The 26,057-nt window shown below is 39.3% G+C and overlaps 1 protein-coding gene across 1 annotated transcript in view; it reads right to left on the bottom strand.

Moving 5' to 3' along the window:
• Positions 1–3,919: 3,919 nt before the first annotated feature.
• Positions 3,920–26,057, bottom strand: part of FMN2 (formin 2) — a 151,390-nt gene continuing 129,252 nt past the window's right edge. Inside the window, exons 16-18 of the mRNA XM_081188003.1 lie at positions 17,682–17,831; positions 5,288–5,369; positions 3,920–4,017 (exon numbers count right to left, since the gene is read on the bottom strand). Coding sequence (XP_081044129.1) covers positions 3,991–4,017; positions 5,288–5,369; positions 17,682–17,831 — 259 coding nt within the window. The 3' untranslated portion in view covers positions 3,920–3,990. The remainder of the gene's footprint in view (positions 4,018–5,287; positions 5,370–17,681; positions 17,832–26,057) is intronic.

The raw sequence follows: 26,057 nt of genomic DNA, 5'->3' as shown, positions 1-26,057 counted from the left end.
TGAATCAAGGATCAGAAATGCTTTTCGGTAGTTGACATAAACTAGACTGGGAGTCTGTGAGGGAATGAATGCTTAATTCATAAACAAGTGTCTTGTGCTTTTCAGACATTAGCCTGCCATCTGGTGGTAAATATACTAATCAGTCAAATACAGGTTGTCATATTGTTCAAAAATACGTCCAACACATAAAAATATTTCATGAGAACAAATTCCCCTTTGAGTAGAGTTCCCCCTTTTCCCACCAGTATTTCCTTGTCACCCATCACATGGGAAGTTCCTTCCAATACATTTGATTTTGAGTTTCCAGTTCAACCTAATGGATTTGCAATTTTAATTGGGCAGCCAGTGCTGGCTGCAAGCAGAAGGGTACAATTCGGCTCCTGAATTCTGCTTGCAACTTGCACTGGCTGCTCAATTAGAATTGCAAATCAGTTATAATGGAGCTAGCAACAATAAGACCTCCTCTAATTATTCCACTCTTTGCTAAGGACTTCTCTGCCTGTCTCCACAAAATTGCTGTGTCTGGGTGGGGGGAAAACAAGGCATGGAGAATAGAATAGTTTGCTTTGAAAGAGCCCATTACAACCAATAAATGGACAGCATTCTTTCAAAGGGAGGGCAGATGAGAGTGGTATCGGATAACCCTTTTTTTCTTTTTTAGAGTGAATGGGAAATTACTAAATGAGCCAACAGTGTCACACAAATCAGTTAGAGCTGCTAAAGGAAAGAAAAGCTAAAAAAAAGCTGCTGACTTTAATGTTCTGCACTGCGGTGTTATGTTTAGCTCTATACAAATTGGGTACAGTATGATATAAGCTGGCCCAGGAGGGAGGAGACTGTAGGTATTTGCATGCAAACCTTGTGGAAGACAAAAGCAGTGCTAACTTGTTCAGGGTTCTCTATTCATCTTAGCTGCCCTGAACTATTGCAGTCAAGCATCCAGGATGTGCCCATCAACTGGGGTTGGAATATTGTTTCTGAAACAATATTTCATTTTTTAAAAGACCAGAATTGTACATCAGGTACATAACCTTTTTCTGTGAGTGCCCAAATCTGAATTAAATGAAACATCCAATGCCATGTCAGTGAACGAGATCCATTCCTTCCCTCCTCCTGCAGCCTCAACCCCACATGTTCTGGAAGGTCCCCTGAACACTTGTAACAGATCTGGAGGGGGCACTGAGTGGTGGCAGACATTTGTGCCAGCAGAAGTCAGCTGTGCAAGTGGGGTACCACATTTGGATATCAATCTTAGGATTTGTTTTTTATGCTAACCATTTGTGATGCTGCATAGTAAAGCAGATAGCAAATGCAGTAACACAAAATGTTTTATGTTGGGCACAAATAGGAATATAGTTGGGAAAGGACATACATGCCATCCTTTTTGCAACAGTTTCTAACCATGTGTACCAAAGTCATAACTTGTTTTAAACTGTTTTTAATATTGTTGGTTCATGTTGCCACTCTTTATGGGACCTTAGGGTGAAGGATGGGTAAATAATAATACCAGTTTGAAACATGGATAGGAGCTGGGCACGAGTGCACGTGCGTGCGCACACAGCCAGTGTGGTGTAGTGGTTAAGAGCGGTAGACTTGTAATCTGGCGAACCGGGTTCGCGTCTCCGCTCCTCCACATGCAGCTGCTGGGTGACCTTAGGCTAGTCACACTTCTGTGAAGTCTCTCAGCCCCACTCACCTCACAGAGTGTTTGTTGTGGGGGAGGAAGGGAAAAGAGACTGTTAGCTGCTTTGAGACTCCTGAAGGGGAGTGATAAAGCGGGATATCAAATCCAAACTCTTCAAACTCTTCTGCTTGCTTCTTCCTTAGTCTTGGCCCTTGGGAGATGAACGCCACACACCATAGTCAAATTCAACTGGACTTAACCGTTCAAAGGTCCTTTATCTTTACATTTTAGCCTATATTTTGGACTGCAAGTTTTTCAGAGCAGTGGCTTTTAAATATTTCTATCCATTAATAGTTCAGAATTCTTGCAGGTACCAACAGCAATTCAAAATCCCAGTGCAATAAAAGTCCAAAGTACTGTATACACAAAACAACTTCAATTTCATTATTTGTTTTATTTTTCATATAAATAAACATTCTAAAAAAAATTGGAATAGAAACACTAAATACAGTATTGCACATAGCGATCTTTGTTAAGTGTAGTATTATTTAATTTAGTATGGCAATAAACATATTGGAGATACTGAAGGGAAGAGGATGGCTACAAAACTTAAACATGCTACAATGTTTTTGAATGCACTTAAATGAAAGAAAACACAGAAGTTAAAACAGCAAGAGACTATAGCTTACATAAATACAAACATGGGTTTTTCATCAGTGCTATTAAAATATCTGTAACTTCTTTATTTGCTCTTCATAGGTCTCTTTGTAACAACAATCTTCTCTTTTCTATTTCCCAAGAAATAACTTTATTCCTGACACTGGGGAAACAAATAAAGGAACTATCAGGAACTAACCTGAAAGACGGAAAAAATTCAGGCTGATCAGTAATCAAATAACAGGAAACAATTTCCCCAATGAATGAAAAATATATTTTTAGTGCTTGGCATTTTAAAAAGTCAATTCCTGAGGTCATAATTTATGTAGCCTTTTCAATGCCTGGAACCAGAGACTAACATCTGGACAACCAGGTATCATGTACTGGGCTACATGGAAAGAGAGAGAAAGTAATTTCAGCAGGTTAGAACTTAAAACCACCCCAGCACCTTCTATGCTAAATGGCTTTGGGATCTATGCACTTTATCCCGCCCCCCTTAAATTTGGCTGTTTTCAATAACTTTTGAATGTAGATCTATGCTACATTGTGCAGTGGAGGCAGTCTAATCTAGATATGACCAATCATTCGGTTGTCTTTATTGGCCGAGATTGAGGTGGCACAAAACAACTGCAACTATTTATGTAGTTTACAGTATGGGCACTCAATAAAATGTAAAGCTGAATTAATCAATAGTCCTTGCTTTGTCACCAGAAAACTGAGGTTCACAATATCACCCTTGATCATCTGGAAGGATAATAAAAGGGAAGTATTTAGTACTTTACACTGCAAGATTCAATAGATTGGCAGGAAGTCTACTACAAGTTTCTTGTTACTCTGTAAACTTTTTTTTTTTTTTAAATGTTTGTAGCAAACCAAAGGCTGTTTAGTATCCTTCAAATGATTCCTACGCTGTGCTGCAGCCTTGAGTAGCCTTCCTTTGTTTCCATCTTTTGTACATGGATGGGGAAATTATGAACCTCCAGATACTGCTGAACTACAGTCCCCATCTTCCCTGACTACTGGCCATGATGGCTGGGGCTTATGGGAGTTGTTGTTGATCAACATTTGAAAAATCACAAATTTCCCACCTCTGCTTTATTATGTGGCAGAAAATGCAGAGATAATGTCCCACCTTGTCAACTGTAAAGATTTGCTGTGCTGAACATACCTTGTTTTGGAAATGGATTATAGTGTAAAAGGAGCAGTTTACCTATTCAAAATACAGATTACAAATGTCAATATGAAACAGACACAAACAATTCTCAAGAAGTAGCCCTAATCTAAATGTAGCACTGCAGTGTATTTGCTCTGGAAAGATCTTGCCAACAGGAATGGAAATGTAGTGTTTGTATGATAGATGTTTATAGTTTCAGTATGTTTAGGGCAGACTGAATGACTGCCTCTTACACCAGGTGCTTTAGTTATTGTTAGTATTCCTCCAAATACATTGCAAAAGCATATTTGGATGACAAGACAGGATGGAGTGCATGGAAGAGGCATGCCTTAAATTAATAACTTTTATGATTTTGGACACTCCATACAGCAAATCTGTTTATCAATGAATGCCCAGCAGATTCTGGTCAGTGGAAACAGAAAACAAATGCAAACAGGTCAAGAAAACAAATGGGTCAAGTGATGTAGTCTCCTTCCCCCCAACAGACTTATTGAGTTTATTGAACAGGTGGACAATGATGCGTGCCATTTGACCTTCATATTTTCATACTTATCTTCGCTTTCTGAAAATGAAAAGGTGAAGAAAATATCAGTTTCAAAATTTCAGAGCATGTGAACTAATAATCAACCATGCAGCGAGAACCCCAAAGATACAAAAAATGGATAATCTACCATTTTCCTCTCTTGCAAATAAGACTAAGATTGAAATCCAGTTAAATCAGAATGTTTGGATGCCAAGCTGAGTTGTTTCCAATACACTATCTTCAAGTGTAAGAAAGAATAAAAACCATTTAAGTTTCATTAAAAACAGCACCCCCATTTTCTGTTATCAGTGTCACATGTCTGAAAACACAGCAAGCACTTTCAGCTTCTGCATATAACAGATCACTGAACCAAGTCCAGCGTCCTAAACTACATGAGCATTTTACTCCAAATAGTAATACAACCTTGGGAATATGTTGTGCCCCATGTGCCTTTCTAAGTTTTGTGTTCCAAAATCTCTCAATTTGGGCCTTATCTGCTAACTCCTAGTGGGTTTTGTTTCACTGGAAAATCAATTTAAGTTTTGTTGCCAATTACAATATGAAGCTCCCATCTGGGAGTACCCAAAGAGCAGGAAGATTTACAGGTCCCAGCCCCAGGGAGCTTGCAATCTAAAATACACACAGGGAAACAACAGAGAAAGGAGCAGAGATGCAAGGATTTCAACATACTTAGTTACACTATGGTATAGGCCAGGGGTCAGCAAAGTTTTTCAGCAGGGGGCCGGTCTACTGTCCCTCAGAGCTTGTGGGGGGCAGACTATTTTTTTAAAAAATGAACGAATTCCTATGCCACACAAATAACCCAGAGATGCATTTTAAATAAAAGCACACATTCTACTCATGTAAGAACACCAGGCAGGTCCCACAAATAACCCAGAGATGCATCTTAAATGAAGGACACATTCTACTCGTGTAAAAACACGCTGATTCCCGGACCATTTGCGGGTCTGATTTAGAAGGCCAATTCGGCCAGATCTGGCCCCTGGGGCCTTAGCTTGCCTACCCATGGTATAGGGACTCTGGGGTAATCCAAAGCCTTGTTGGGAAGGGGGTGATTTGAGTAAATTAAAGGAAATAAGGGAGGTGGCCATACAGAGATGGTTCCAAGAGGCAGCTCCAGATATAAAGGGCATCAACGGAAAATGGGTAGAGTCATTAAGTGAGTTTCAACATTTTTCGTTTTACTGATACTAAGAGGAAATGATGAGGATTCCTGCTCAGAAACCTTAACAGGAGGAGAATGCTCATACATAGCAGGCACAAAAAACCGTAAGTGAAATATACTCACAATTCCAGAATCGTGCTTTTGTTTTATATTGTAAAGAGATTTCCCCTTTTTCTGTCTACATACTTCTTCAGCTTCTTTTAGTCTGCAACACATTTAATTGATTCACCAAATCAAAACCACTTGTGAAGGCTGAATAACACGTGAAGGACAGCTCAAGGACAATATTTTTCAACATACAATAATTCTGAGGGCTTGCAGAATATAAATGATAAGCGATATCGCCAATAAAAGTCCATCTGCTACAAGGAGACATGCAAACTGTAACAGTTGCTTTATGCAAATATGATATTCCTGAGTGTACTGTTCTGTTGTACCTAATGCCCCATAGTTGAGAATGAGAATGATAATACTAGATATACAAAGTTCCATTACATCTCTCATACTCTTTACATTTTAAAGATCAGACCCAATTCCCTTGGGTTTATTTATTGCTTCATATACTGTAGTTATCTGACAAGTGATTTCTGCATTAATTCCTTTGCCTAATGATTAAATTTATTCTAAGAAACTCTTGAAATTGTTGATCATAAATCACAATGCATTTTTGGAGGTTGAATCTGAACCTGTTTTACTGTAGAACATAATTCCACTTCTGACAGGAATTCTCCATTAACAACCCAATTGGGTCACTAGAGCCCCATAACTTTATTGTTAAAAACCCAGCATCAGCAGTCCATAAAGAAAATGATGGTTCTAACATGAGAAAACAACAACAACAACAGCAACAATATAAAAAGAAAATGAGAAATAACTGCTATATTTATTTAACTTATTTCATAAAATTTATACGCCTCTTGATTTTTTAGAAACCTCAAAGCAGTTTACAAAAAGATAAAACAGAAAAATTCACAACCATACTTTAAAACATATAGAAGTTAACATACCAAAACAGTTTAAAATTACCTCAGCTTTCAAAGAACGTGTGTTGGCTTGTCTAAACACGAATGTTTATTGCTCTCCATTTTTATGTTAATAGTATAGGAGGCCATTACTATGACAAGGATATCGGTTCCCCAGAAGATCACTTTTGAATGATATTTTGAACATTCTCATTTTCAAAAACATCTTTGAATATGAACATTTTATTGAGCCTTGGGGGAAAAACTCAGCATCTAAACCAGATGTGGACTACAATTCCCACCAGCCCTAGCCAGCATGACCAATGGTCAGGGATTATGGGTACTGTAGTCCACACTACCTGCAGAGTACCACATTGGCTATCCCTGGTCTAAACAGAAAACAAGAACAGTTGAAATATGTAATTAAAAGTGAGCTACTTGATAGTCCTCACATTGTTTCTATATCCTTAGCTTGTTTGTCATCACATTGTCCAACTTGCCTTTTCTATAACCATGAGGACTATAATTTTAAAAGAAGTCAGAATTTGCATGAATAAAAAAGGAGCCTATGGCATGTTTTATGCTATGTATGGGAGGCAGGCTGTCCTCCCCTGAGTAACGATATATCATGCTAATCTCTCTACAGCATCCTTACCATCTTTTCTGCTTCAGGTTTATTGTTCTCATGAGAAGAACTCCTTTGCTTTGGCTGCCATACCATACTTTCCAGACAATTGTGTTTCTTACTTACAAGCTCGTTTATTCAGATATGTAAGCAAGTGGTTAACAGTTGTAGGAAAAGAACAGAGCATTTCAGGAGACAGCATGGCTGGGTACTAGCACTCCTGGAAGCTGTCTGTGACTAGTTTAGATGGAAAAATCTGCAGACTGGTCCAACACATACACAAAGAAAATATAAAAAAACTGCAGCAGAGAAGTTATTGTTCTTATTCCCTCCAAACAGCAGTGTGGTAAAGTGGGCCAATTGAATATAAGTTATCGGTGTTAGATGGGCTCTCACCACAGACTGAAATATTAAAAGGGCCCAAAGCCACAAATAGAAAACAAGTGACCTTATCACCGAAAAGCTGTATTGTATATGCATACCTCAGTAAGAGGAAATGATAATTTCCTCAGTGCCAAACAAGGTACAGTGGTACCTCAGGTTAAAAATTTAATTCGTTCCGGAGGTCCGTTCTTAACCTGAAACTGTTCTTAACCTGAAGCTCCACTTTAGCTAATGGGGCCTCCTGCTGCCGCCGTGCCACTGGAGCACGATTTCTGCTCTCATCCTGAAGCAAAGTTCTTAACCTGAAGCACTATTTCTGGGTTAGCGGAGTCTGTAACCTGAAGCGTATGTAACCTGAAGCGTATGTAACCCGAGGTACCACTGTATGGCCTAAACGAAAGGAACTCAAATATTCTCATGTTGCTATTTTGCTTGTGGTTGTTTCACATTTTATAGCTGTTGTCATTATTATTATTATTATTATTATTATTATTATTATTATTATTATTACTATTACTATTACTATTACTATTATTATTATTATTATTTTGGAGCTGGTTTTCATATTGTTTTGTGAACCACCTGATAGGGTAAAAAGACAGTTTATAAATAGTAGTAAATCAATAGTTCCAGTGTGCAGAAAGGTATGTGAAGCTTCACAACATCATCACCCCCCCACTGCCCCCTATTGTAATGACTAGAACTCTAGATACCAGGACCAGAAAAGGAATGGACAGGAGGAGTCACAGGTGCCCACATGGCAAGATATGTGAGTTCCATATACAACTGACACTTCCACATCTTGACCGGATGATGGTATAGAAGTATCTGCTTGGTGACCCACATGCAAGTCCTACAAATGGAAGCACAAGTCATCGTTTCCCAGAATGTGTGAAGTGGCTCTAACATTCAATCCTGTAGTGATTTAGAAGACCATCCCATAATATAAAATCACCTCAACAAACGGAAATTGTTTTGATAGTAATCAAGTACAACATGCACCAAACAAATCATCGTGGAGGAATACCTGGGAATAAAACCCAAGTTTCTTTCCAAAATCCCAATGGACCTAGAAGAAATGGCCTAGCTTCCTCATTATATTGAATTATATTGAACTATCATGTGGGTTAAACCACAGAGCCTAGGACTTGCCGATCAGAAGGTCGGCGGTTCGAATCCCCATGACGGGGTGAGCTCCTGTTGCTCGGTCCCTACTCCTGCCAATCTAGCATTTCGAAAGCACGTCAAAGTGCAAGTAGATAAATAGGTACCGCTCCGGCGGGAAGGTAAATGGTGTTTCCGTGCACTGCTCTGATTCGCCAGAAGCAGCTTAGTCATGCTGGCCACATGACCCGGAAGCTGTACGCCGGCTCCCTCAGCCAATAAAGCGAGATGAGTGCCGCAACCCCAGAGTTGGCCACGACTGGGCCTAATGGTCAGGGGTCCCTTTACCTTTACCTATCATGTTTCAAGTATTCTTCTGCACACAGGCCAGCGGAATTCCTGCCACCACTCACTGGCTGTTGTCTACCAGGGGGTAGATTGGAAATGTCTCACAGTTCTCACTTTTTACTTCCTGGATTGTAAAATGGTGCCTGTGGCTCCTGTCTCCAAGCACACCTTTCCTACATGTGGGACATGGTCGCCATTTACCAACACTGCCCCTAAGTGTACCCAAGCACACATGACCACAGGTGACTGGAAGATCCCCACCACCACATGCCACTGCCACATCATCCGTTTCTCCCCTGATTCTACAGGGTCAAAAATTGGGATTATTCCCTTTGGATATTTGCCATTTCCTGAACATCATGGGTTGTTCCTCACAAGGACGTTTGAATTTAATATTTAATATTGTCCCGGGCTGGATATGAAGAGTAAACTGTTTTGGTTCTTTTTACGTCATCTGGTTTATTCTTCATACCTTTCATTTCCAATATTAATTAATTAAGTTTTAAAAGTATTTTAACCCAGGTGTTACTGCATGTTTCTGACAATCTTTCCCCTGTGTGCCAGACTGCACTTTGATGCTACATACTTAGCCGAACAAGAAATTAAGGTAGAAACTAGCTGAACTCTACTTGTAACTTGGGAATTAGCTGCTAATTGCCCCCTCCCTGGTTGAAAATTAACATGCACCTCATGTGTGTGTATCATATTATATTTTTTTAAAAAATGTAGCTGGTTACCAGGCATGTGGTTCAAAAGATTTTCCAATTCTGTCCTTGAATAAAGTGTGGATAGATAGCAGAGGGTTAACCTAAACAAAGGGAACTGTTCCTTGTTTCCATCATAATTAAGTTGTTTTCCCCCCAGCACTTTTACCTCTCTATCCTTCTTATTTATTGTCAGGCAACTGTATACAAAATGTTCACTATGATTAAGTCTGAAAACAGTTTGCAAGATGAATAAGATAGATACAGGGAAAAGAAACCAGACATTCCTGCAGAATCATTTTATCTATCTTCTACACCAAACACTAGACTTATCATGGGCTTATCATGAGAGAATTTCTCCCATCATTCAACCCAGTGAGAAAGAAAGCCACTTCGCTGCCACTAAGCATTAATAATTTTGTCTAAAGAAGTATCTCTGGTAGACAGATTCATTTCCTACTGGCTCCAAGTTGGCTTGGTGCAGATACCTTTACACTTTGCCAGAGTCTAGTAGTACATGACTAATTTAAACAGACTGACAAGGCTGGAATGTTCATGCATTTGGTAGTTGAAGTGGTCACGACAAGCCTTCCAACAATAAGCTAAGGAGTAGCTAACATTACTCTTTAAAAAAAACATACTTCCGGGATCCTAGCACCAAATTTATCTACTTATTAATTCAGTACTCTCTGGAATAATAATAATAATAATAATAGAATCCAACCACTGCAATTTCAAAACACAGCATGTCCTTTTTAAAATGATGGCTTAAAACATTCTGCATTGATTTCTCAGGATTTCTGATGGCAGATTACTCTTCACATTTGTAGATGGGTATTGAAGATTTGCTTTTAAATTTAGATCCACAGTACTTACACCCACTTTCATATCCTTAGAATAGAACTATTATTCACTAACATTAGCCACACTAGTAACATCATGGGTTGCTTCCATGGCATGATTCTTCACCTTTTTTGCTGTTTACTAATCAATGGCAATTGTCCATCATGGAGAACATTTCCTTCACTGATGCTATAAAATTACTTGGCACTGTAGCTTGACCTCCAGATCACCTTGTATAAGCATGCTGGTATCTCAGCATAGCAGCAACATTATTTCATCCCAAATAGAATCCTCAACATCTTCTATGGAGGTAAGATTGATCTACTTGCAATGGCCCATTCACACGATCCCTGAGTTATTTTGAGACAATAGTTGCCCTTGTCCTTCCATGTTGCCTCTCACACCAGAAGACAAAGATCAGATGTTCCAAGATTTTTATTTTCACTTTAAAGCAGCATCACTGAAAGGGAGAATCTAGCTTGGGAAAATGGTAAGGGGGAAAGGATTAACACCTCCTCCCCCAGTGTCCCTGCTCCAATATATTTCAGGCAACTCAGCAGCTTTTAAGCGTGTATCAAAACATTGGAAGATCCAACTTTACATTTCCCATGTAACATGTAGTCTGTTCCCTGGATTTAAGAGGAAAGGGAGGTAGTGGCAGCACACTGTCTGTGGGACCTGAAGTTATTGGGAGGAAGGGGGCTTTTTCTCCAGGCATCATGGACCAGACTAAAGAAGGGACAGAAAGAACAGAAGAGCAAACTAGTCAGGAAAGAGGCATGAAAAGAGGTCTTGAGAGAAGCAAACACGTATACAGAAGGAAAGAAATGGTGAGGCAGAAATTACCACTAGCACCAGTGGCAATGTCTATGAAAGGTTTAATTCTTGAGCCATATGAAGTTTCTCCTTTGAGCAGTTCTGAGGGTGAGGAACTTTGCCACTATTACTGATCTTGTTACCAAAACTCAAAGTGCACAGGCACACCCTCCTAACCTTCCAGCCTCAAACAAACAAACAATTGCAATTCCCTTGTCTCTAGGTGTGTCATCATAAAGTCCAATTTGCTCCCTTCTATTCTGAAGGTTAACAAAAGATCCGTTAGCTTACTTGGAGAGGACGTGCCTCCTGCTACAAGATTAAATGCCCTTCTTTGGAAGAAGCAGTGACAGCTTACCGGCATGCTACTTCCTATGCAATACATAGCTACACAATGCCAGACTTTAAATCGTTCAACAGCAAGCTTTAAATCATCCTGCCGAGTAATCTGTAGGGAGACATACCAGTCTTTCTTCAGAGGGAGATCAATGAGCTGTGGAGACATATTGGCCAGGAATCTCTCCTTTCATCTAGATGTACAACATGACACACCAGGTGCCAGCTTAAGTGCTATTCTTGCAGGAATGGGCAACTTTTATAGCCAAGGAAGTCCAAGATGCATCTTAGGGTTTGAAAGTGTGGAAGTGGCTGCTAGTCTGAAACAACTGAATTGGATTTGAGAAACATAGCATCAAGAATTCAGATAACTTTACTTCAGTTTCTGTTTGTGATAAAATTTATAAGCTTTAGGCTTATTGTTTGCAATTTATTGGAATTTTCCACCGACTAAAACAATTTGTGGTGGGTGGGGGTGGGTCACAAACCTCCTTTATTTTAGCAAGCTGCAAAGGTTTATCTGTTGTTTTCGTTTTTCAGCTATGTAGAAACTCTTGCAAACATAAATTTATGCATAACTGGGGCTCCTTATATAAGGTAAGGGTGGGATCTGCCTGCACCCAGTGAAGGGGAAAGCCCTGCATCAAACTCAATGAATGAAGTGGGGAGTTCAATGTTACAGCAAGCATCACAAAACATTCTGGGTCTGCCCTTACGCCATATGGTAAAAAACTGACTCCACTGAAATTACCAGAGCAGACCTGATGAGAAATGCCCATTGTGAAATCTGTCCATTTATTCCTACTTTCTGTTTACTTTAACTGGTTACTGATCAATATGAAGGCCTGTCCTCTTACCCAAGTGTCACATACCAATATTGTGAATGGTCACGGTGCTTATAACTCTAACTGAAGCTCTAACTAAATTATCACAAACTGTCTTTTTTGCATTTTTTTTTTACTTTTCAGCTCCATCCTAATACACTGGTGTGAGTGGATAACTAAGGAAAACAATTCTAGCACCTGATGAAGTGGGCAATAGTCTATGAAAGCTTATGCCATTATATATTTATTAGTCTTTAAGGTGGTATGGGGAATTCTGTTGTTTCCATGGAGCGTAGCTACAGTTTAAAAAACAAACAAGCAAGTATTTCCATTCTATCTATCTATCTATCATCTATCTATCTATCTATCTATCTATCTATCTATCTATCCATCTATCTATCTAGCTAGCTAGCTAGCTATCTAGCTATCTATCTCCAGGGCAGCTCCATCTGGTACACAGGCTGAGACCCTATCTACTCGCGGACTGTCTCGCCAGAGTGGTGCATGCTCTGGTTATCTCTCACTTGGACTACTTCAATGTGCTGCATGTGGGGCTACCTTTGAAAGTGACCCGGAAACTACAACTAATCCAGAATGCAGCAGCTAGATTGGTGACTGGGAGCGGCCGCCGAGACCACATAACATTGGTCTTGAAAGACCTACATTGGCTCCCAGTACATTTCCGAGTACAATTCCAAGTGTTGGAGATGACCTTTAAAGCCCTAAATAGCCTCGGTCCAGTATATCTGAAGGAGTGTCTCCACCTTCATCATTCTACCTGGACACTGAGGTCCAGTGCTGAGGGCTTTCTGGCAGTTCCCTCACTGTGAGAAGTGAGGTTACAGGGAACCAGGCAGAGGACCTTCTCGGTAGTGGCACCCGCCCTGTGGAACACCCTCCCACCAGATGTCAAAGAGAACAACAACTACCAGACTTTTAGAAGATATCTGAATGGACGGGGTATAAATAATAATAATAATAATAATAATAATAATAATAATAATAATAATAATAATAATAATAATAATAATAATAATAATAATTTTATATCTCACTCTTTATCACATGATCTCAGGATGAGGTACAGTGTAAAATCCACTAGCATACAAATACAGGGTTTTTCTTTACTTCCTAGCAGCAAATCTTGCATATTCATACTTTTTAAATTAGTTGCTGGGACCAACAGGATTGTATTTTAAAAGTCATGTACAGAGAAATGGAAGAGGCAGCTATAGGGTGATGATACATAGCTTTATTTTTGACTCTCCTTCCTTGGAGGTTTTTAAACAGAGGCTGGATGGCCATCTGTCATGGATGCTTTAGCTGAGATTCCTGCATTGCATTGGGTTGGACTAGATGACTCTTGGGGTCTCTTCCAGCTCTAAGATTCTATGATTCTATGAGTTAAGTGAAGCTGCGGAGGTTCTGAACTGGTGCCTAGATTTGATAATAGGCTGGATGAGGGCCAATAAACTGAAACTGAATCCTGATCCAGTGGAGGCACTGAAGGACCCAGGAACTGATGCACAACCAGCTCTGGATTGGGACAGCATTCCCACCAGAGAGAGCAAGTTTGCAGCTTGACGGTATTTTAGATACAGCATTGTCATGTGGCCCTGAAGAAGTCTCAGAAACTTCAACTAGTACAGAACACAGCTGCCAGAATTTTTACTGGTATGTGTACTCTAAATAAACAAACATACGTAGTATGCAATAAGCATCAAGAAGACCTGGCAACTGAGCCGTGCCAAAGCCTGAGCAGTCCCGCCTCTTAGTTTCTGTCTCTTTACGTGTGTGTGTGTGTGTGTGTGTGTGTGTGTGGACACACACTGCTTAACCACTTAATTTACACCTAGAAGTCTCAACCAAAAGTCTTAAGAAGGCAGCTCTGAACTGTAGTTATAGCAACAGATAGAGAAGTAAATTCCCTGAAAGGTGATGCTTAGTTTCTTGAGCAATGGCCTGCATTACTGCCTAATTTCTTCCCCAAGATCCTTCATGCTTCTTTGGCATTTTACCAAGGCTTGAGCACCCCCACCCCCTCCTGCAGGCTCAATGAGAGATGGCAGTTGTAGCACTGAGAAAAATAATCTGTGCTTCTCCCAATGAAAAGAAAGACAGGGAGGGAATGCATGTGCTTCTTTGGCAATGCCACCCTTCATGGGAACTTATGATAGGCTGCTCAGCAAGAAAACCTTCCAGTCTTTTCATTTCACACCCCACCTAAAACAAAAGTGGAATGGTAGCCGATGAAGGGGTTACAAAACCTTGGAATGAGCAATTAAGATTCCTGCCATCAGGTTGGAAGAACAAGTTGCTCTCTCATAGCCAGAAATCTCCCCAGTGAAGAATAGCAATGCCTGGTAAAAGAGCAGAGTGCAGTCACACTCCATAGCCATCAATGCTGAGTTAAGTAAATCCTTGGATACCCTCATGTATTATGAATGGCTGGAATGCAACCCATTGTTCACAAAAGCAATATCTGGTTACTCAAAGATTCAGCACATACCACACTGGATTCTTTTAAAAAGAAGTTTGTATTCAAAATGAATTTCTGGAATACAGAGAAGGGTCAAAGGTTTCAGAGCAAAGTTAAAATATAGGCAGCAGGTGTAACATTTGGACATGCTGATGTCAATGGGAAGGCACCCAAGCCCTGCTAAAAATTGGTCTGAGATTCTCCTTGAACACGGAAAGATGTCACAACATTGATGCAATGAAGCAAAGCCTCAAGATTCAGCTCTGGTAAAAACTAATGCCTTTCATTCTTTGCATCACATTACTGGAGTGAAACTGGAAGACCTCACAGATTTAAAGCAAATAATAACTGAGTCCTTAAAAATACAAGCATAAGGAAACAGCTACAGACAAGCTTATTAGAAGTGCATTGTTGGAAGGAGTCTGAAAATAATAAATAATAAAACCAAATAAAATCAGTGCCATGGCTGACTCTCTGCACTTCAGTCATCTCTGGCAGTTGCTAACTCAGTCTCCTGGAGAGAAGTTTTTGAAAACTCCTTGGCTAACTTTTCTTCTTTTATGCTAACTAATTGCTAGTGTTTCTTGATTTCCAATTGAAATGGGTTTAGTTCCCTCTTTCCTTTAACAGCTTTACTACAAAACTTTATCACTGTGGCTAATGGCAGAAAACTAAATTTATATTCTGTCTTTAATTATCTACTTTCTGTGGGACCAATATGCCTCCATAGCCAATGCTAATCTATGAAGGATACATTTTTTGTCATACTAAATAATCCAGAAGATGATTTGAATTGTGTGTCATCAAAACTCTCCAAAATTTTGAAAGATTCCGTTATTCTAGACAGATGCTACATCATCTCCACCAATCTCAATGTAGCATCATCACAATATATTACAGCCATATTTTGCTAGAGGATTATTGATGTGATGATATCTTAGAGAATAAGCCAATCAGATAAGTGTTTCTTTATAAAACTAAGGGTGTCCCCATTAAGGCCAGAACTTAAGAGTTCTTGATCAATCCTCCTCTTTAATGTATGTTGTGAGTGACATGAACTGAGAATCTTCCTGAAAGCAGTAGCTTCACGTCATTTAAGAGTGCTGTCCGTGGTTGGTTGGTGCTGATGCAGTCAGGCAGCAGTGCTGGAACTTAGTTCCATGCTTGACAAATTCCCAAAGTGTCCAAAAATATAAATAGGGGCTGTTGTTTTTGTGAGTGAAACAAAGAAGCATAACCAAATAGTAGTACAAGGTGCAAAAGAGTAACCATTCCCTTAAGGCTAGATTGAAGGTAGGTCTTACACACGTAAATGAAATATGCTATTTTTTATTGAGTATTCAAGCAGCATTTCAGATTATATAACATGAATCAGTTTCTATTATGGGTGGGCACTGTCTGGCTATACAGGCTTAATGATGAGTGTGTGGAAAATAAGACAGCAATAATCTTTGGAAGTTTAGCATAACACTTGCATTGTTTTTCCACTTGGTGGCCAATCAACCTACCCAGCCAGCACATGGGTCTGTTTTAAAGACTTTGCTGTGGATATAATTGGTCACCATATTTGGGGCTGGGAAGAAATTTGCCTGCAAACAAACTGAGTCCATTTGGGATTTTTCTTCCTCATAGCAATCATCACAACTATTGGTGAATAAGGCATTGGGTTGAATCCTCTAGTGGCAGTTCTGGGTGGCAGTCCTGTCCTAAAGCCTACGGGGGAGCAGACAGGCCACAGGACTTCCATGTGGCAGCCTGGGAGGCCAGTTTAGCTGATTCACGTGTTGAGATGGCCCTTAACCCAGGCACAACCTTGAAAACCTCAGGATGAACACCCAGTACCTAAGCCTAAGCCTACATACACCTGTAATCAATAAAGTTGTGGTTATTTGAAACCCCAGAATATTCTTGTGTCTGTTTGTATTGTGTCTGAAACATGGGGAAGCCAGTTCTGGCCAGACTTTACTCACCAAAAAAACTTTGCAGTTGACCCTAGGACATCTTGCAGGCATAGGGCTGTGAGCAAAAGGCACCAACCCTCCCACACTAGGTGTACTGGGGGAGTGGGATAGCATGAATCTTGCCTTCTCTAATTAAGACTAAGGTAGTTTATGACAGTAAAATATAATAAAACACACAATCATAAATAACAATAATACAATCTCACCCATAATATCATTGTATTCCAGCCTAAAAACCTCCAATGACTTGCAGAAAAGGCAATGTCTAAAACATTCACAGCAAATATGAACTTTTATGTGGTTAAATTGCGGATTGAATACCACAGCTTCAGAGCATAAAGCTGGACCATAAAGAAGGTTGATCGCCGAAGAATTGATGCTTTTGAATTATGGTGCTGGAGGAGACTCTTGAGAGTCCCATGGACTGCAAGAAGATCAAATCTATCCCTTCTGAACAAAATCAGCCCTGGGTGCTCACTGGAAGGACAGATCGTGAAGCCGAGGCTCCAATATTTTGGCCACCTCATGAGAAGAGAAGACTCCCTGGAAAAGACCCTAATGTTGGGAAAGATGGAGGGCACAAGGAGAAGGGGACGACAGAGGACGAGATGGGTGGACAGTGTTCTCGAAGCTACGAACATGAGTTTGACCAAACTGCAGGAAGCAGTGGAAGACAGGAGTGCCTGGTGTGCTCTGGTCCATGGGGTCATGAAGAGTCGGACACGACTAAACGACTAAACAACAACAACAAAGCAGGCTGTGCAACTGTTGCAAGATTGGCTAAATGTGTTTCTATTTTCTCATCAAATAAAGAAACTTGTCTGCAGCATTTTGCAACATATGTAGTTACCCATATAATTTTTAAAAATGACAGAAGTGGAGCTACAAAACCTAAAAATGTGCAACAGCAGATTGTCTAGTATAGCATGAGAAGAGATATTACATTCTTGAGCAGCAAACAGGAGAACATCTGATGACTTTATAGCAATCACTTAAATATTGGAAGTTAAGAATTTATGATCCATTATTATCATGACATTTGAACAGTAAACAGATATGTACAATTTTATACATTTTCCTTTTGTATATAATATTAATAATTTTAAAGTAATCAAAAATCAAGATACCTACCTTTCTTGCAAAATGAGCTTATTTTCCTTCTTCCAGAACTCTTTAAAATCAGAACTGAATTCATGCCAAATGCTGAAGAAGGCATTTAGTGATACCTCCTTCTCACTCATTTTTGGTTTCATGCAGAAATATGCTGCAGTCTCCAAAAAGCTGTCAAAATAAACAAAGAGGGCAACTATTTCATTAGCAACAATGAGAGACAGTCTCTATGGCTGATAGTACTGGTAAATAAATTGATACCTATCACAAACATAGTCCTAACTCTTCTATTTTCATATTCTGTATTGAATTTGTTTAGAAAACCTGGGGTCTGGTGTTTCTCATATATGTTTCATTATGTGGTCAAAGCTTCTTTCATTTTTTCAACAAAAAAATCAATTCTTCAAAGCCAAGAAAACCAGACTATCGTAACTGTTGATGTATCACTTTTTCATTGCATTTCAATCATTTTCCAAAACATGTCGTTGCAGAACTGACTATTGCAGTTTCTGAGCAAATTTAAAGAAATTACTATGAAATAAAGATAAATGTCTTAAACTGATGAAGCCCAATGATAGGCAGAAAATCTTTGAATTAATAACAGTGACACAGGCATAGCTTTAGAACATTGTAAATCTCTTTTGTTGAACTACGTACACACAGCGATTTGTCAGTATGGAAGACAACCTAATTGGTGAATCAAACATACGGAATTTTGGATTGTGGGAATTCCAAAGCAATCTTGCCCCATGGAAAGGGGAGGTTTGCAGCAACAGCTGGGAACAATATGGAAAAGAATCCAGAACTTATCCCTTTCTTGGACTGGAAGAGGGGGGCGGGGTTGCATGGGCAGCTGAGCAAAATAATTTGCTTGCAGAATTTTGCATGCTACATATGTCTGCATGCATGGTTGTCATAAGGCAAGAAACTTCATAACTTGGGTATCACCTCTGAGAAGGTCTTATCCTAAAGGTAAAGGGACCCCTGACCATTAGGTCCAGTCGTGACCGACTCTGGGGTTGCGGCGCTCATCTCGCTTTATTGGCCAAGGGAGCCGGCGTACAGCTTCCGGGTCATGTGGCCAGCATGACTAAGCTGCTTCTGGCAAACCAGAGCAGTGCACGGAAACGCCGTTTACCTTCCCGCTGGAGCGGTACCTATTTATCTACTTGCACTTTGAAGTGCTTTCGAACTGCTGGGTTGGCAGGAGCAGGGACCGAGCAACGGGAGCTCACTCTGTCGCGGGGATTCGAACCACCGACCTTCTGATCGGCAAGTCCTAGGCTCTGTGGTTTAATCCACAGCGTACCACTAAACGTTGTTATCAGAAATGGCCCTGAAATTTTCCTTTTTCTCTGAATAAGAAATGGCAAATATCAGTTTGCATGATACCAAAAGAAGCTGGCTACTGAAGAGAAAGCCTGTGACAAGTTGCTTTCTCCCACCAGTTGACACAGCCCAAACTTGCTTGGTAATTGTGTAAACGGGAACTGACATTGATGCCCAAACATGCACACAAATGAATGTTTAAAGCTGCATCTATTATTTCCAGACTTCACAAGTTGTGCACATTATACATGCAGCAATCACATTTGCCATATAAAGTCTGGTGCTGTCCTAGGAATGGGATGATAGCATCACAGAAGAACACCAAGTTTACCCAAGGATGCACAAGATTAAAAGCATCACATTCAAAGCAGCCTTTCCAGGCACTATGTCTAAATGTAAGATAACAATAAGCCATAATTCTCTATTTGAAGCCTTTTCAACAATTAGGAAGCCAGACTAGATTGAAACTCCCACAAATAAATGCTCAATGAGTTTGATAAATAGAAGTAACATTTACTGGAGACGTGAAGGCTTTGGTTAAGAATACTATGGGATCAAAGGAGGCAAGACAGGCTTTTACACTGATCACTGTTAATCTTGCTGGGAAAGGACGGAAAGCTGATTCAGTAACACAGAGACATTTAACTCCTAGCAGAATCCCTTTATCTAAACAGCTACAAGTAATACTCAAGTACTCAGCTAGATCACTTCTACGATAGTGGATATATTTGTAAAATGCAAAAATGTCAGAAACTGGCACATAGTCAAAAATAATATACAACTATTACTTATATACAAATAAGGAGAATATGAGCTGCAATACAAGTAGGCTTAAAACCAGGACTCCTGAGGAATTAAGTTGTTTATCAAGCACAGGAAAGTTGCATTCAAAATAATCATTTGTTCTGAGAAAGTTTCCCATATATGGTAGTTGAAAGATCCCTACAGCACTCATTTATTTTTTAAAAAGAAAATAGATGGGTGAATACAAGGTTTGGGATGTTATCTCCCATGCCCTTTCGTAACAAGAAGATTCTAAAATACACGGAGGGCAAAGATCATAGCCTTGTACTGAGAGAGAGAGAGAGAGAGAGAGAGAGAGAGAGAGAGAGAGAGAATGATACATTGTTTTCTTTCCATAAGGTTTGTAGCATTTTAAATTACAACTTTTATAGCTGAAAGAAAGACTACATATTTACAGCAACAAAACTACAACTCATGTTCTTTGTATTCTGTGTTATCTTATCACGCTCTCACTCTTTTGCACACATATATAATACATACAGTAGGTGAAAGAATAACTATAAGGAGTTTGTTACTAATTTTTGATACTTTTCATATGTATATGGAGCCCTGCATTTTCAGGGATAGAGGATCATTAATTATTTGGTTTTTATTTATATATTTGTTTGATTGAAGCTTACTGTCAACTGCTTTAGGACCCTTTCTGAGGGGCCCTTTTCTTGATATAGGTACATGAGTAAGTAGATTCAAAACAGATAAATGTTTAGCCTACATATAGCACCTCTCTCTCTCTCTCTCTCTCTGTGTGTGTGTGTGTGTGTGTGAGAGAGAGAGAGAGAGAGAGAGAGATTTTTAGAGGCGTTAAACAGAAACTTCTTCCTAATGTCCAGAACTTGAAGTTTTACTGAATGTGAAAATAAAAATGGGGATTGTTAAAAAAATAATAGTTGTGTAAATGAAACCGTCTTTCGTTACCCAGTTTTTTCTTGTGACATGATCTCTTCAAAGTCCCACTCATATCAACAAAATTTGAACGTTTTAAAAAAGCAAACTTGGGGATGAAAGAGAAGTAGTGATTTACCAGATACAGGGACCATAAAAATAGGACCCACTGGAGCATAAGCTGTGACTCTGTGCTCAGTGGAAACGCTGCAATTAGAGAACAAAACCGACAGTCAAAACTCCACAGTCCTAGTCATGGGTTTCTTAATTACAACGTCACTTTGGTGAGGTCACAATGCTTCAGCACTTCGACTTCCTTATCAGCAAATTGGGAACACTTGCTAATGAAGAGCAGTTTTTGTCAGGGTAGTGTATTGTTTGTAAAGCTCTTAGAGATGCTTATCTCAAGGGTGCCTGAGCAAAGAGTGCTGTTGGACCTATGCTTCCACCACTGGTGCAGAAATTGTGGGGGTGGGGGAGGTCGTTGTCAGGGATTAACAGAGGCAGCAAAGGTCAGCAGCTTTGCTTCAGCTAGCATGACTTTTCAATCCTACTTAAAAAACAAGTCATTGGTTGTTCACACTGCTGTTTTGTTTATGGAGGGCAGAGGCTAAATGTCTGCTACATGGATTTCAAAGTAGTTTAGATCCCCCACCAATTAAAGATTTAAATACCCTTAAATAAATAAAGATAGTAACTTATCCTTAATTAGGGATTTATATGGTTTCAGTTTTACACAACACAATCCTCATCAGAATAATATGATTGAATGCACTGGTAATTTACTACATACATATATACCCTGTCTTTCAACAATTCAGGAGGTTAACTCTAGATTTTAATACTAAAATTTAACAATAAAATATGATGAAGAAAATATAACTAAAATAAGGAAATGCAAAACAAAACCCCATCGCCCCAAGTGAAACGATTTGTAAGAAACCAATGCCACAGATAAACCTACAGACGAGTCACTTTGTTAAGATTGCATGAAAATAGTCCTAAACTATATCCCACAAACAGCGGGTCATGCAAACGCAATGTGCAGTATCTGATGCTGTCCTTTTCACTGAATGAGGACATCCATCAGTGGAACAGAGGAGGCAATTTTCTGTGATCCACCTGTCCCTCCCTAAATCTGCTCCAGAAAGTCAGCAGACTGTTCTACTGATGGATTTCTTCTGTCCATGGAGGGGACAGAACTGGATACCACCTAACAGAATAAACTTGGTAATGAAAAGGGAAAAGAGATTAAGTCAAATGAGTTTCTCTGAGAAGTGGTTTTCATAACTTGGGTACCTTCACACACAAAAAACACCATGTTTTGTCACCTCTGTCAAAATCTTGAAGACTGGAGACACCTGAAGTAGTGCCTTCAGTTACACTTTAGCTTATATTTTTTGTCCATCGCCTTGGGCATGTTTTGTGAAAAGATAGTCCAAAATATTGGAAAAACATAATATTAAAAGCAAGATTAGGTCTACACATGCAGCAAAAGAATATTGTGCAGCTCCTCTCACTAGATTGTCCATTTCACACTATACATGGGAGAGTGCATCTTCCAGTGTTTTCCAGAAGAAACAAATATTTCTAGCTAGGCTGTCAGAGAGGAAGTTTCTAAGTATGTCTGGCCCCTGACATACACATTTTCTATATACAGAAAGATTTCTTAATGTGGGAACATCCAAATAAGGATTTGTTTTCCTTTTTCAGTCTAATGCAGGCGTCCAGCGAGAGCCACCCTACAAGATTGTGCTGCATGTGTAGATTGGCTGCCTCTTAAATCTATATAATACAAGAAGCTTGAAAAATTCTGGAGAAGTGGCTTTCAATGTCAATACTGACTTAATGATCCAAAGTTTCATATCGTGGCCATTCATTTATGGTTTCAAAATGAAATTCTCTAAATACTCTTCTGAACTCCAAAATTTGCAATTTCCAACATGTTATCTTGATTGTACACCTGAACACAACACTTAGAATATTCAGAGAACTGTTTTGTTTTGTTTTATTGCTGTTCTGGTAACCAGATACTTATTTTGTTGCTTGAAGTGTTACATATGGAGAGTGGGGCACAGCCACCTGGTTCCATCTTACTTTCTAGGAAGTCCCTTTCCATAGTACTGTATCCATACTAGAGCACAGCGTTGTGCAAAAGAAGCACCAGTGTTGTAGCACCAAAACAACAATAGCAAGTGTCATTATGCAACTGTGCATGTTTCAGTACTCCTCTTTGGAAAAGAGCAGTATCCCAAGGGAAATCTTCTTTTCCTTCACTGAAGTTTCCAGATCCTAAATTATGTCTCTCTTCTCCACCCCGTTCCTTGAACACATTTCAAAATGAGTGTAAAATGGTGCCAACAAGGGAGGCAGGGTAGAGAATCAGATTAAAATTGAAATTAAATAATTAAATTGACAAATCAATTCCAAAGTTGCTTCTTATGCCAGCTATTACTTAACTCACAGACTACAGGAAATGTGGCTTAGAAATGTGTTCTAGGTTAGTATAATATGTCAGTCTATCGCTGATTCAAAGAACTTTGGCTACTGTAAATTCTCAGACAGTAACTGATGCAATATCAAAAGCAGTGGAGAAGTATAAATTTCCCGTTGTTTTAACTAGTGAATGAATCAAGTGTGCAGAAATCAAACGGTAGCATTTAGCCACTTACAGGCAACAGCAGAGCGTGTTTACATATCATCTGGCACTCAAAGAAGGAATATACTTGAATGTATTGGAAAGAACTGTGTGTGCAGCTCCAATAGTGAGGTGCATGTAATCAATAAAAGGCATGACACAGCTACGGAAATTATTGTCATTCACACACACATACATACCACAAACAACATAAAACACAGCACAGAAGCAACTAAATGTGATTACTGGAAATAACATGGAATAAAAATTATGTGATCTGATCGAGAGTTCACTATTTAATTATTTCTTTCCCCTAAGACAGGTATGAGGAATCATAACTTTTTTTGGATTTGAAATGAAAGATCTCATGATAAATGTGCATATCAGTGTCTTCATTTACCTTTTCTCTCATGACTCTTGTTCTCCTCCAGTCAGATGGGGTGAAATCAACAGAGACCAACCTCTTTACAATTTCACTTAAAACTGGAGACTGATTAAAAAGTGGAGATGAACAGAATACATGTGACTGGCTGGAGTTTAAGACTAGGTAAAACAGAGTATAAATTGTAATGTTTTGTTATGTTTTTATATATGCTGAAAACCTCCCAGTGTGGCTGGGGCAACCAAGTCAGATGGGCAGGGTATTATTATTATTTTCAAAGTTGCTTTATTCCTGGGATTTCCTTAGTTATGAGATTGCTAGTTTAGCATATATTACAATGAAAATTTGTATTGTGACTGAGCTGCCTGCTGAGTTATTTTGACACTAGTCAGGGCCAGCCCTAGAATTAGGCAGGGAGGTAATTGCCTCTGGAGATATATGCTGGGGGAGGGCAACAGTGGCAGCTTTCAGGGTGTTCACCTGAACCTCCTAGCCATTGCTCTCTGTTGGAGACCATGTACCCCTAAACTAGCTTGTTGACCTCATGTGCAGTGGGGAATGCTATCCCACTGACAGTCAATTTCTGAATGTGTATAGGGAGTGCACTTACCCTTGTTTCAGGCAGGGAAATGAATTGGCCAGACTACCCACAAATGCAACCTGATTGAATTTCAGACTTAAGCTTCTGAAAAATGTGATGAATATGCACACAAAGTTGCAGGTGTACTATTGAACAGTGGCCCCAACAACACAAAAAAGTTCCTGGATTCAATCCCTGTCATCTTCAGCTTGTATTTTTTAATTTTAAAAGTCTTTTGGGTATAAGGACATAAGAAACTGCCTTATACTATCCAACTATGAGTCCAACTAGCTCAATATTGTCTACATTGGCTGCCAGCAGATCTCCAAGGTTTTAGGCAGTAGTTTTTCCCAGCCTTACCTTGAGATGTCCGGGACTGACCTTGAGATTCTTTTTATGTACAGCATGTGCTCTGTCACAGAACTATGGCCCTTCCTTATGCTGTAATGCCTGACAGCTCTTTGTGACCCCTTTGAAACAACTTTTCCATGTCAAGTATTTTACAGGTTCTCAAGTAGTTAGCTGTGAGGGTTGAAACTAGAAAGTGCCAGGTCTTTTTCTATTGCACTTTATCAATATTGTTCAGGGGGTGATGTAATTGTTTGGGGTTTGGTGAAGACATTCTGTATCACTTCAGCTTTAATACCAGTCTGGAGCCTTCCTTGTCTGCCTGCGTAAGCTAGATAAACACAGACCTGTGTGCTTTCTTCTAATCTCAGGATACTTACTCAGAGATCTTAGAATATGCTCTTATTTGTGAGCTAAACATTTCACTTTTCTTTTTGCCCGTTTGCCAGAAATCCATTTCTTGAATAAACACTTCACACATTGACACTCTTAAAGCTGCTAAATATGATAAATAAATAAAAAAGTATACAACCTTTCAGAAACGGTTAAACATCTCACTTCTGACAAATGAACAGCCAGACACTTTATGGAATCTCTGGGTCAGACATACCATTTTCTTTGTCTTCATTATGTGTGAAAGATTAACTTTCCATTTCAGCTCATCTACTAAACAACTGAACTTTTCTAAAATACACTTGGAGCATTGTTCTCAAAACGCAAGTAATTTTAGGAATTCTGCAAAGCTTTACTATTTCATAACTTATTTTTACTTGGCATTTTACAATGTCACAGAGAGACAATTCCCCCCCCCCATTTTCCCGCCATATCAAATAATGAACCAGTATTTCTGTGAAACTCCATTACATGTAATCATGAGATAGACACTGTGTTGCACATAGTCACTTCAAAAAGAAAAAAATCCAACCACATTAATCACATTAATCACCCTCCATCTAATCCATCACTGCAACTAGCACATCTATTCATCCAATGCACCCATGATTATTTTACCCATGATTAGCAGAATGTAACTAATCTCTTATTTATCTAAGCTTTCCTCTCACCCTCTATCCAAAAAAGCGTGTTTGAAGCATTTTGTGTGATGAATTCTAAAGAAACTTTCATATACTAATGCAAGATCTGCAGAAGGAAGAACCAATTTTACTGATGCAATACAGGCAAATGTTTTATATACATACAGTACATCAAGTGATGTGTATAAAGGGGAGGAAAAGGCATAGCACAGAGTTTTCCTCCTGCCTAGTGTCCCCTTGTCTCTAATATTAAACATGAAATATTTGAGAATGCTTATCTGTACAAAGGCAAGCTCATCATCCTTAGGTAAGTAGTAAGCACATGTCATAATGTACACACATATTGCTTCATAACTCCTGATGGAATCTTGGCCATAAATACTTATGTCCTTTTGGCTGC

Source organism: Podarcis bocagei, assembly GCF_964188305.1.
Source record: "Podarcis bocagei genome assembly, chromosome: 3".
Classification (NCBI taxonomy): Eukaryota; Metazoa; Chordata; class Lepidosauria; order Squamata; family Lacertidae; genus Podarcis; species Podarcis bocagei.
The sequence above is the reverse complement of the archived record's forward strand: the minus strand, read 5'-3'. Positions and strand labels throughout refer to the sequence as shown.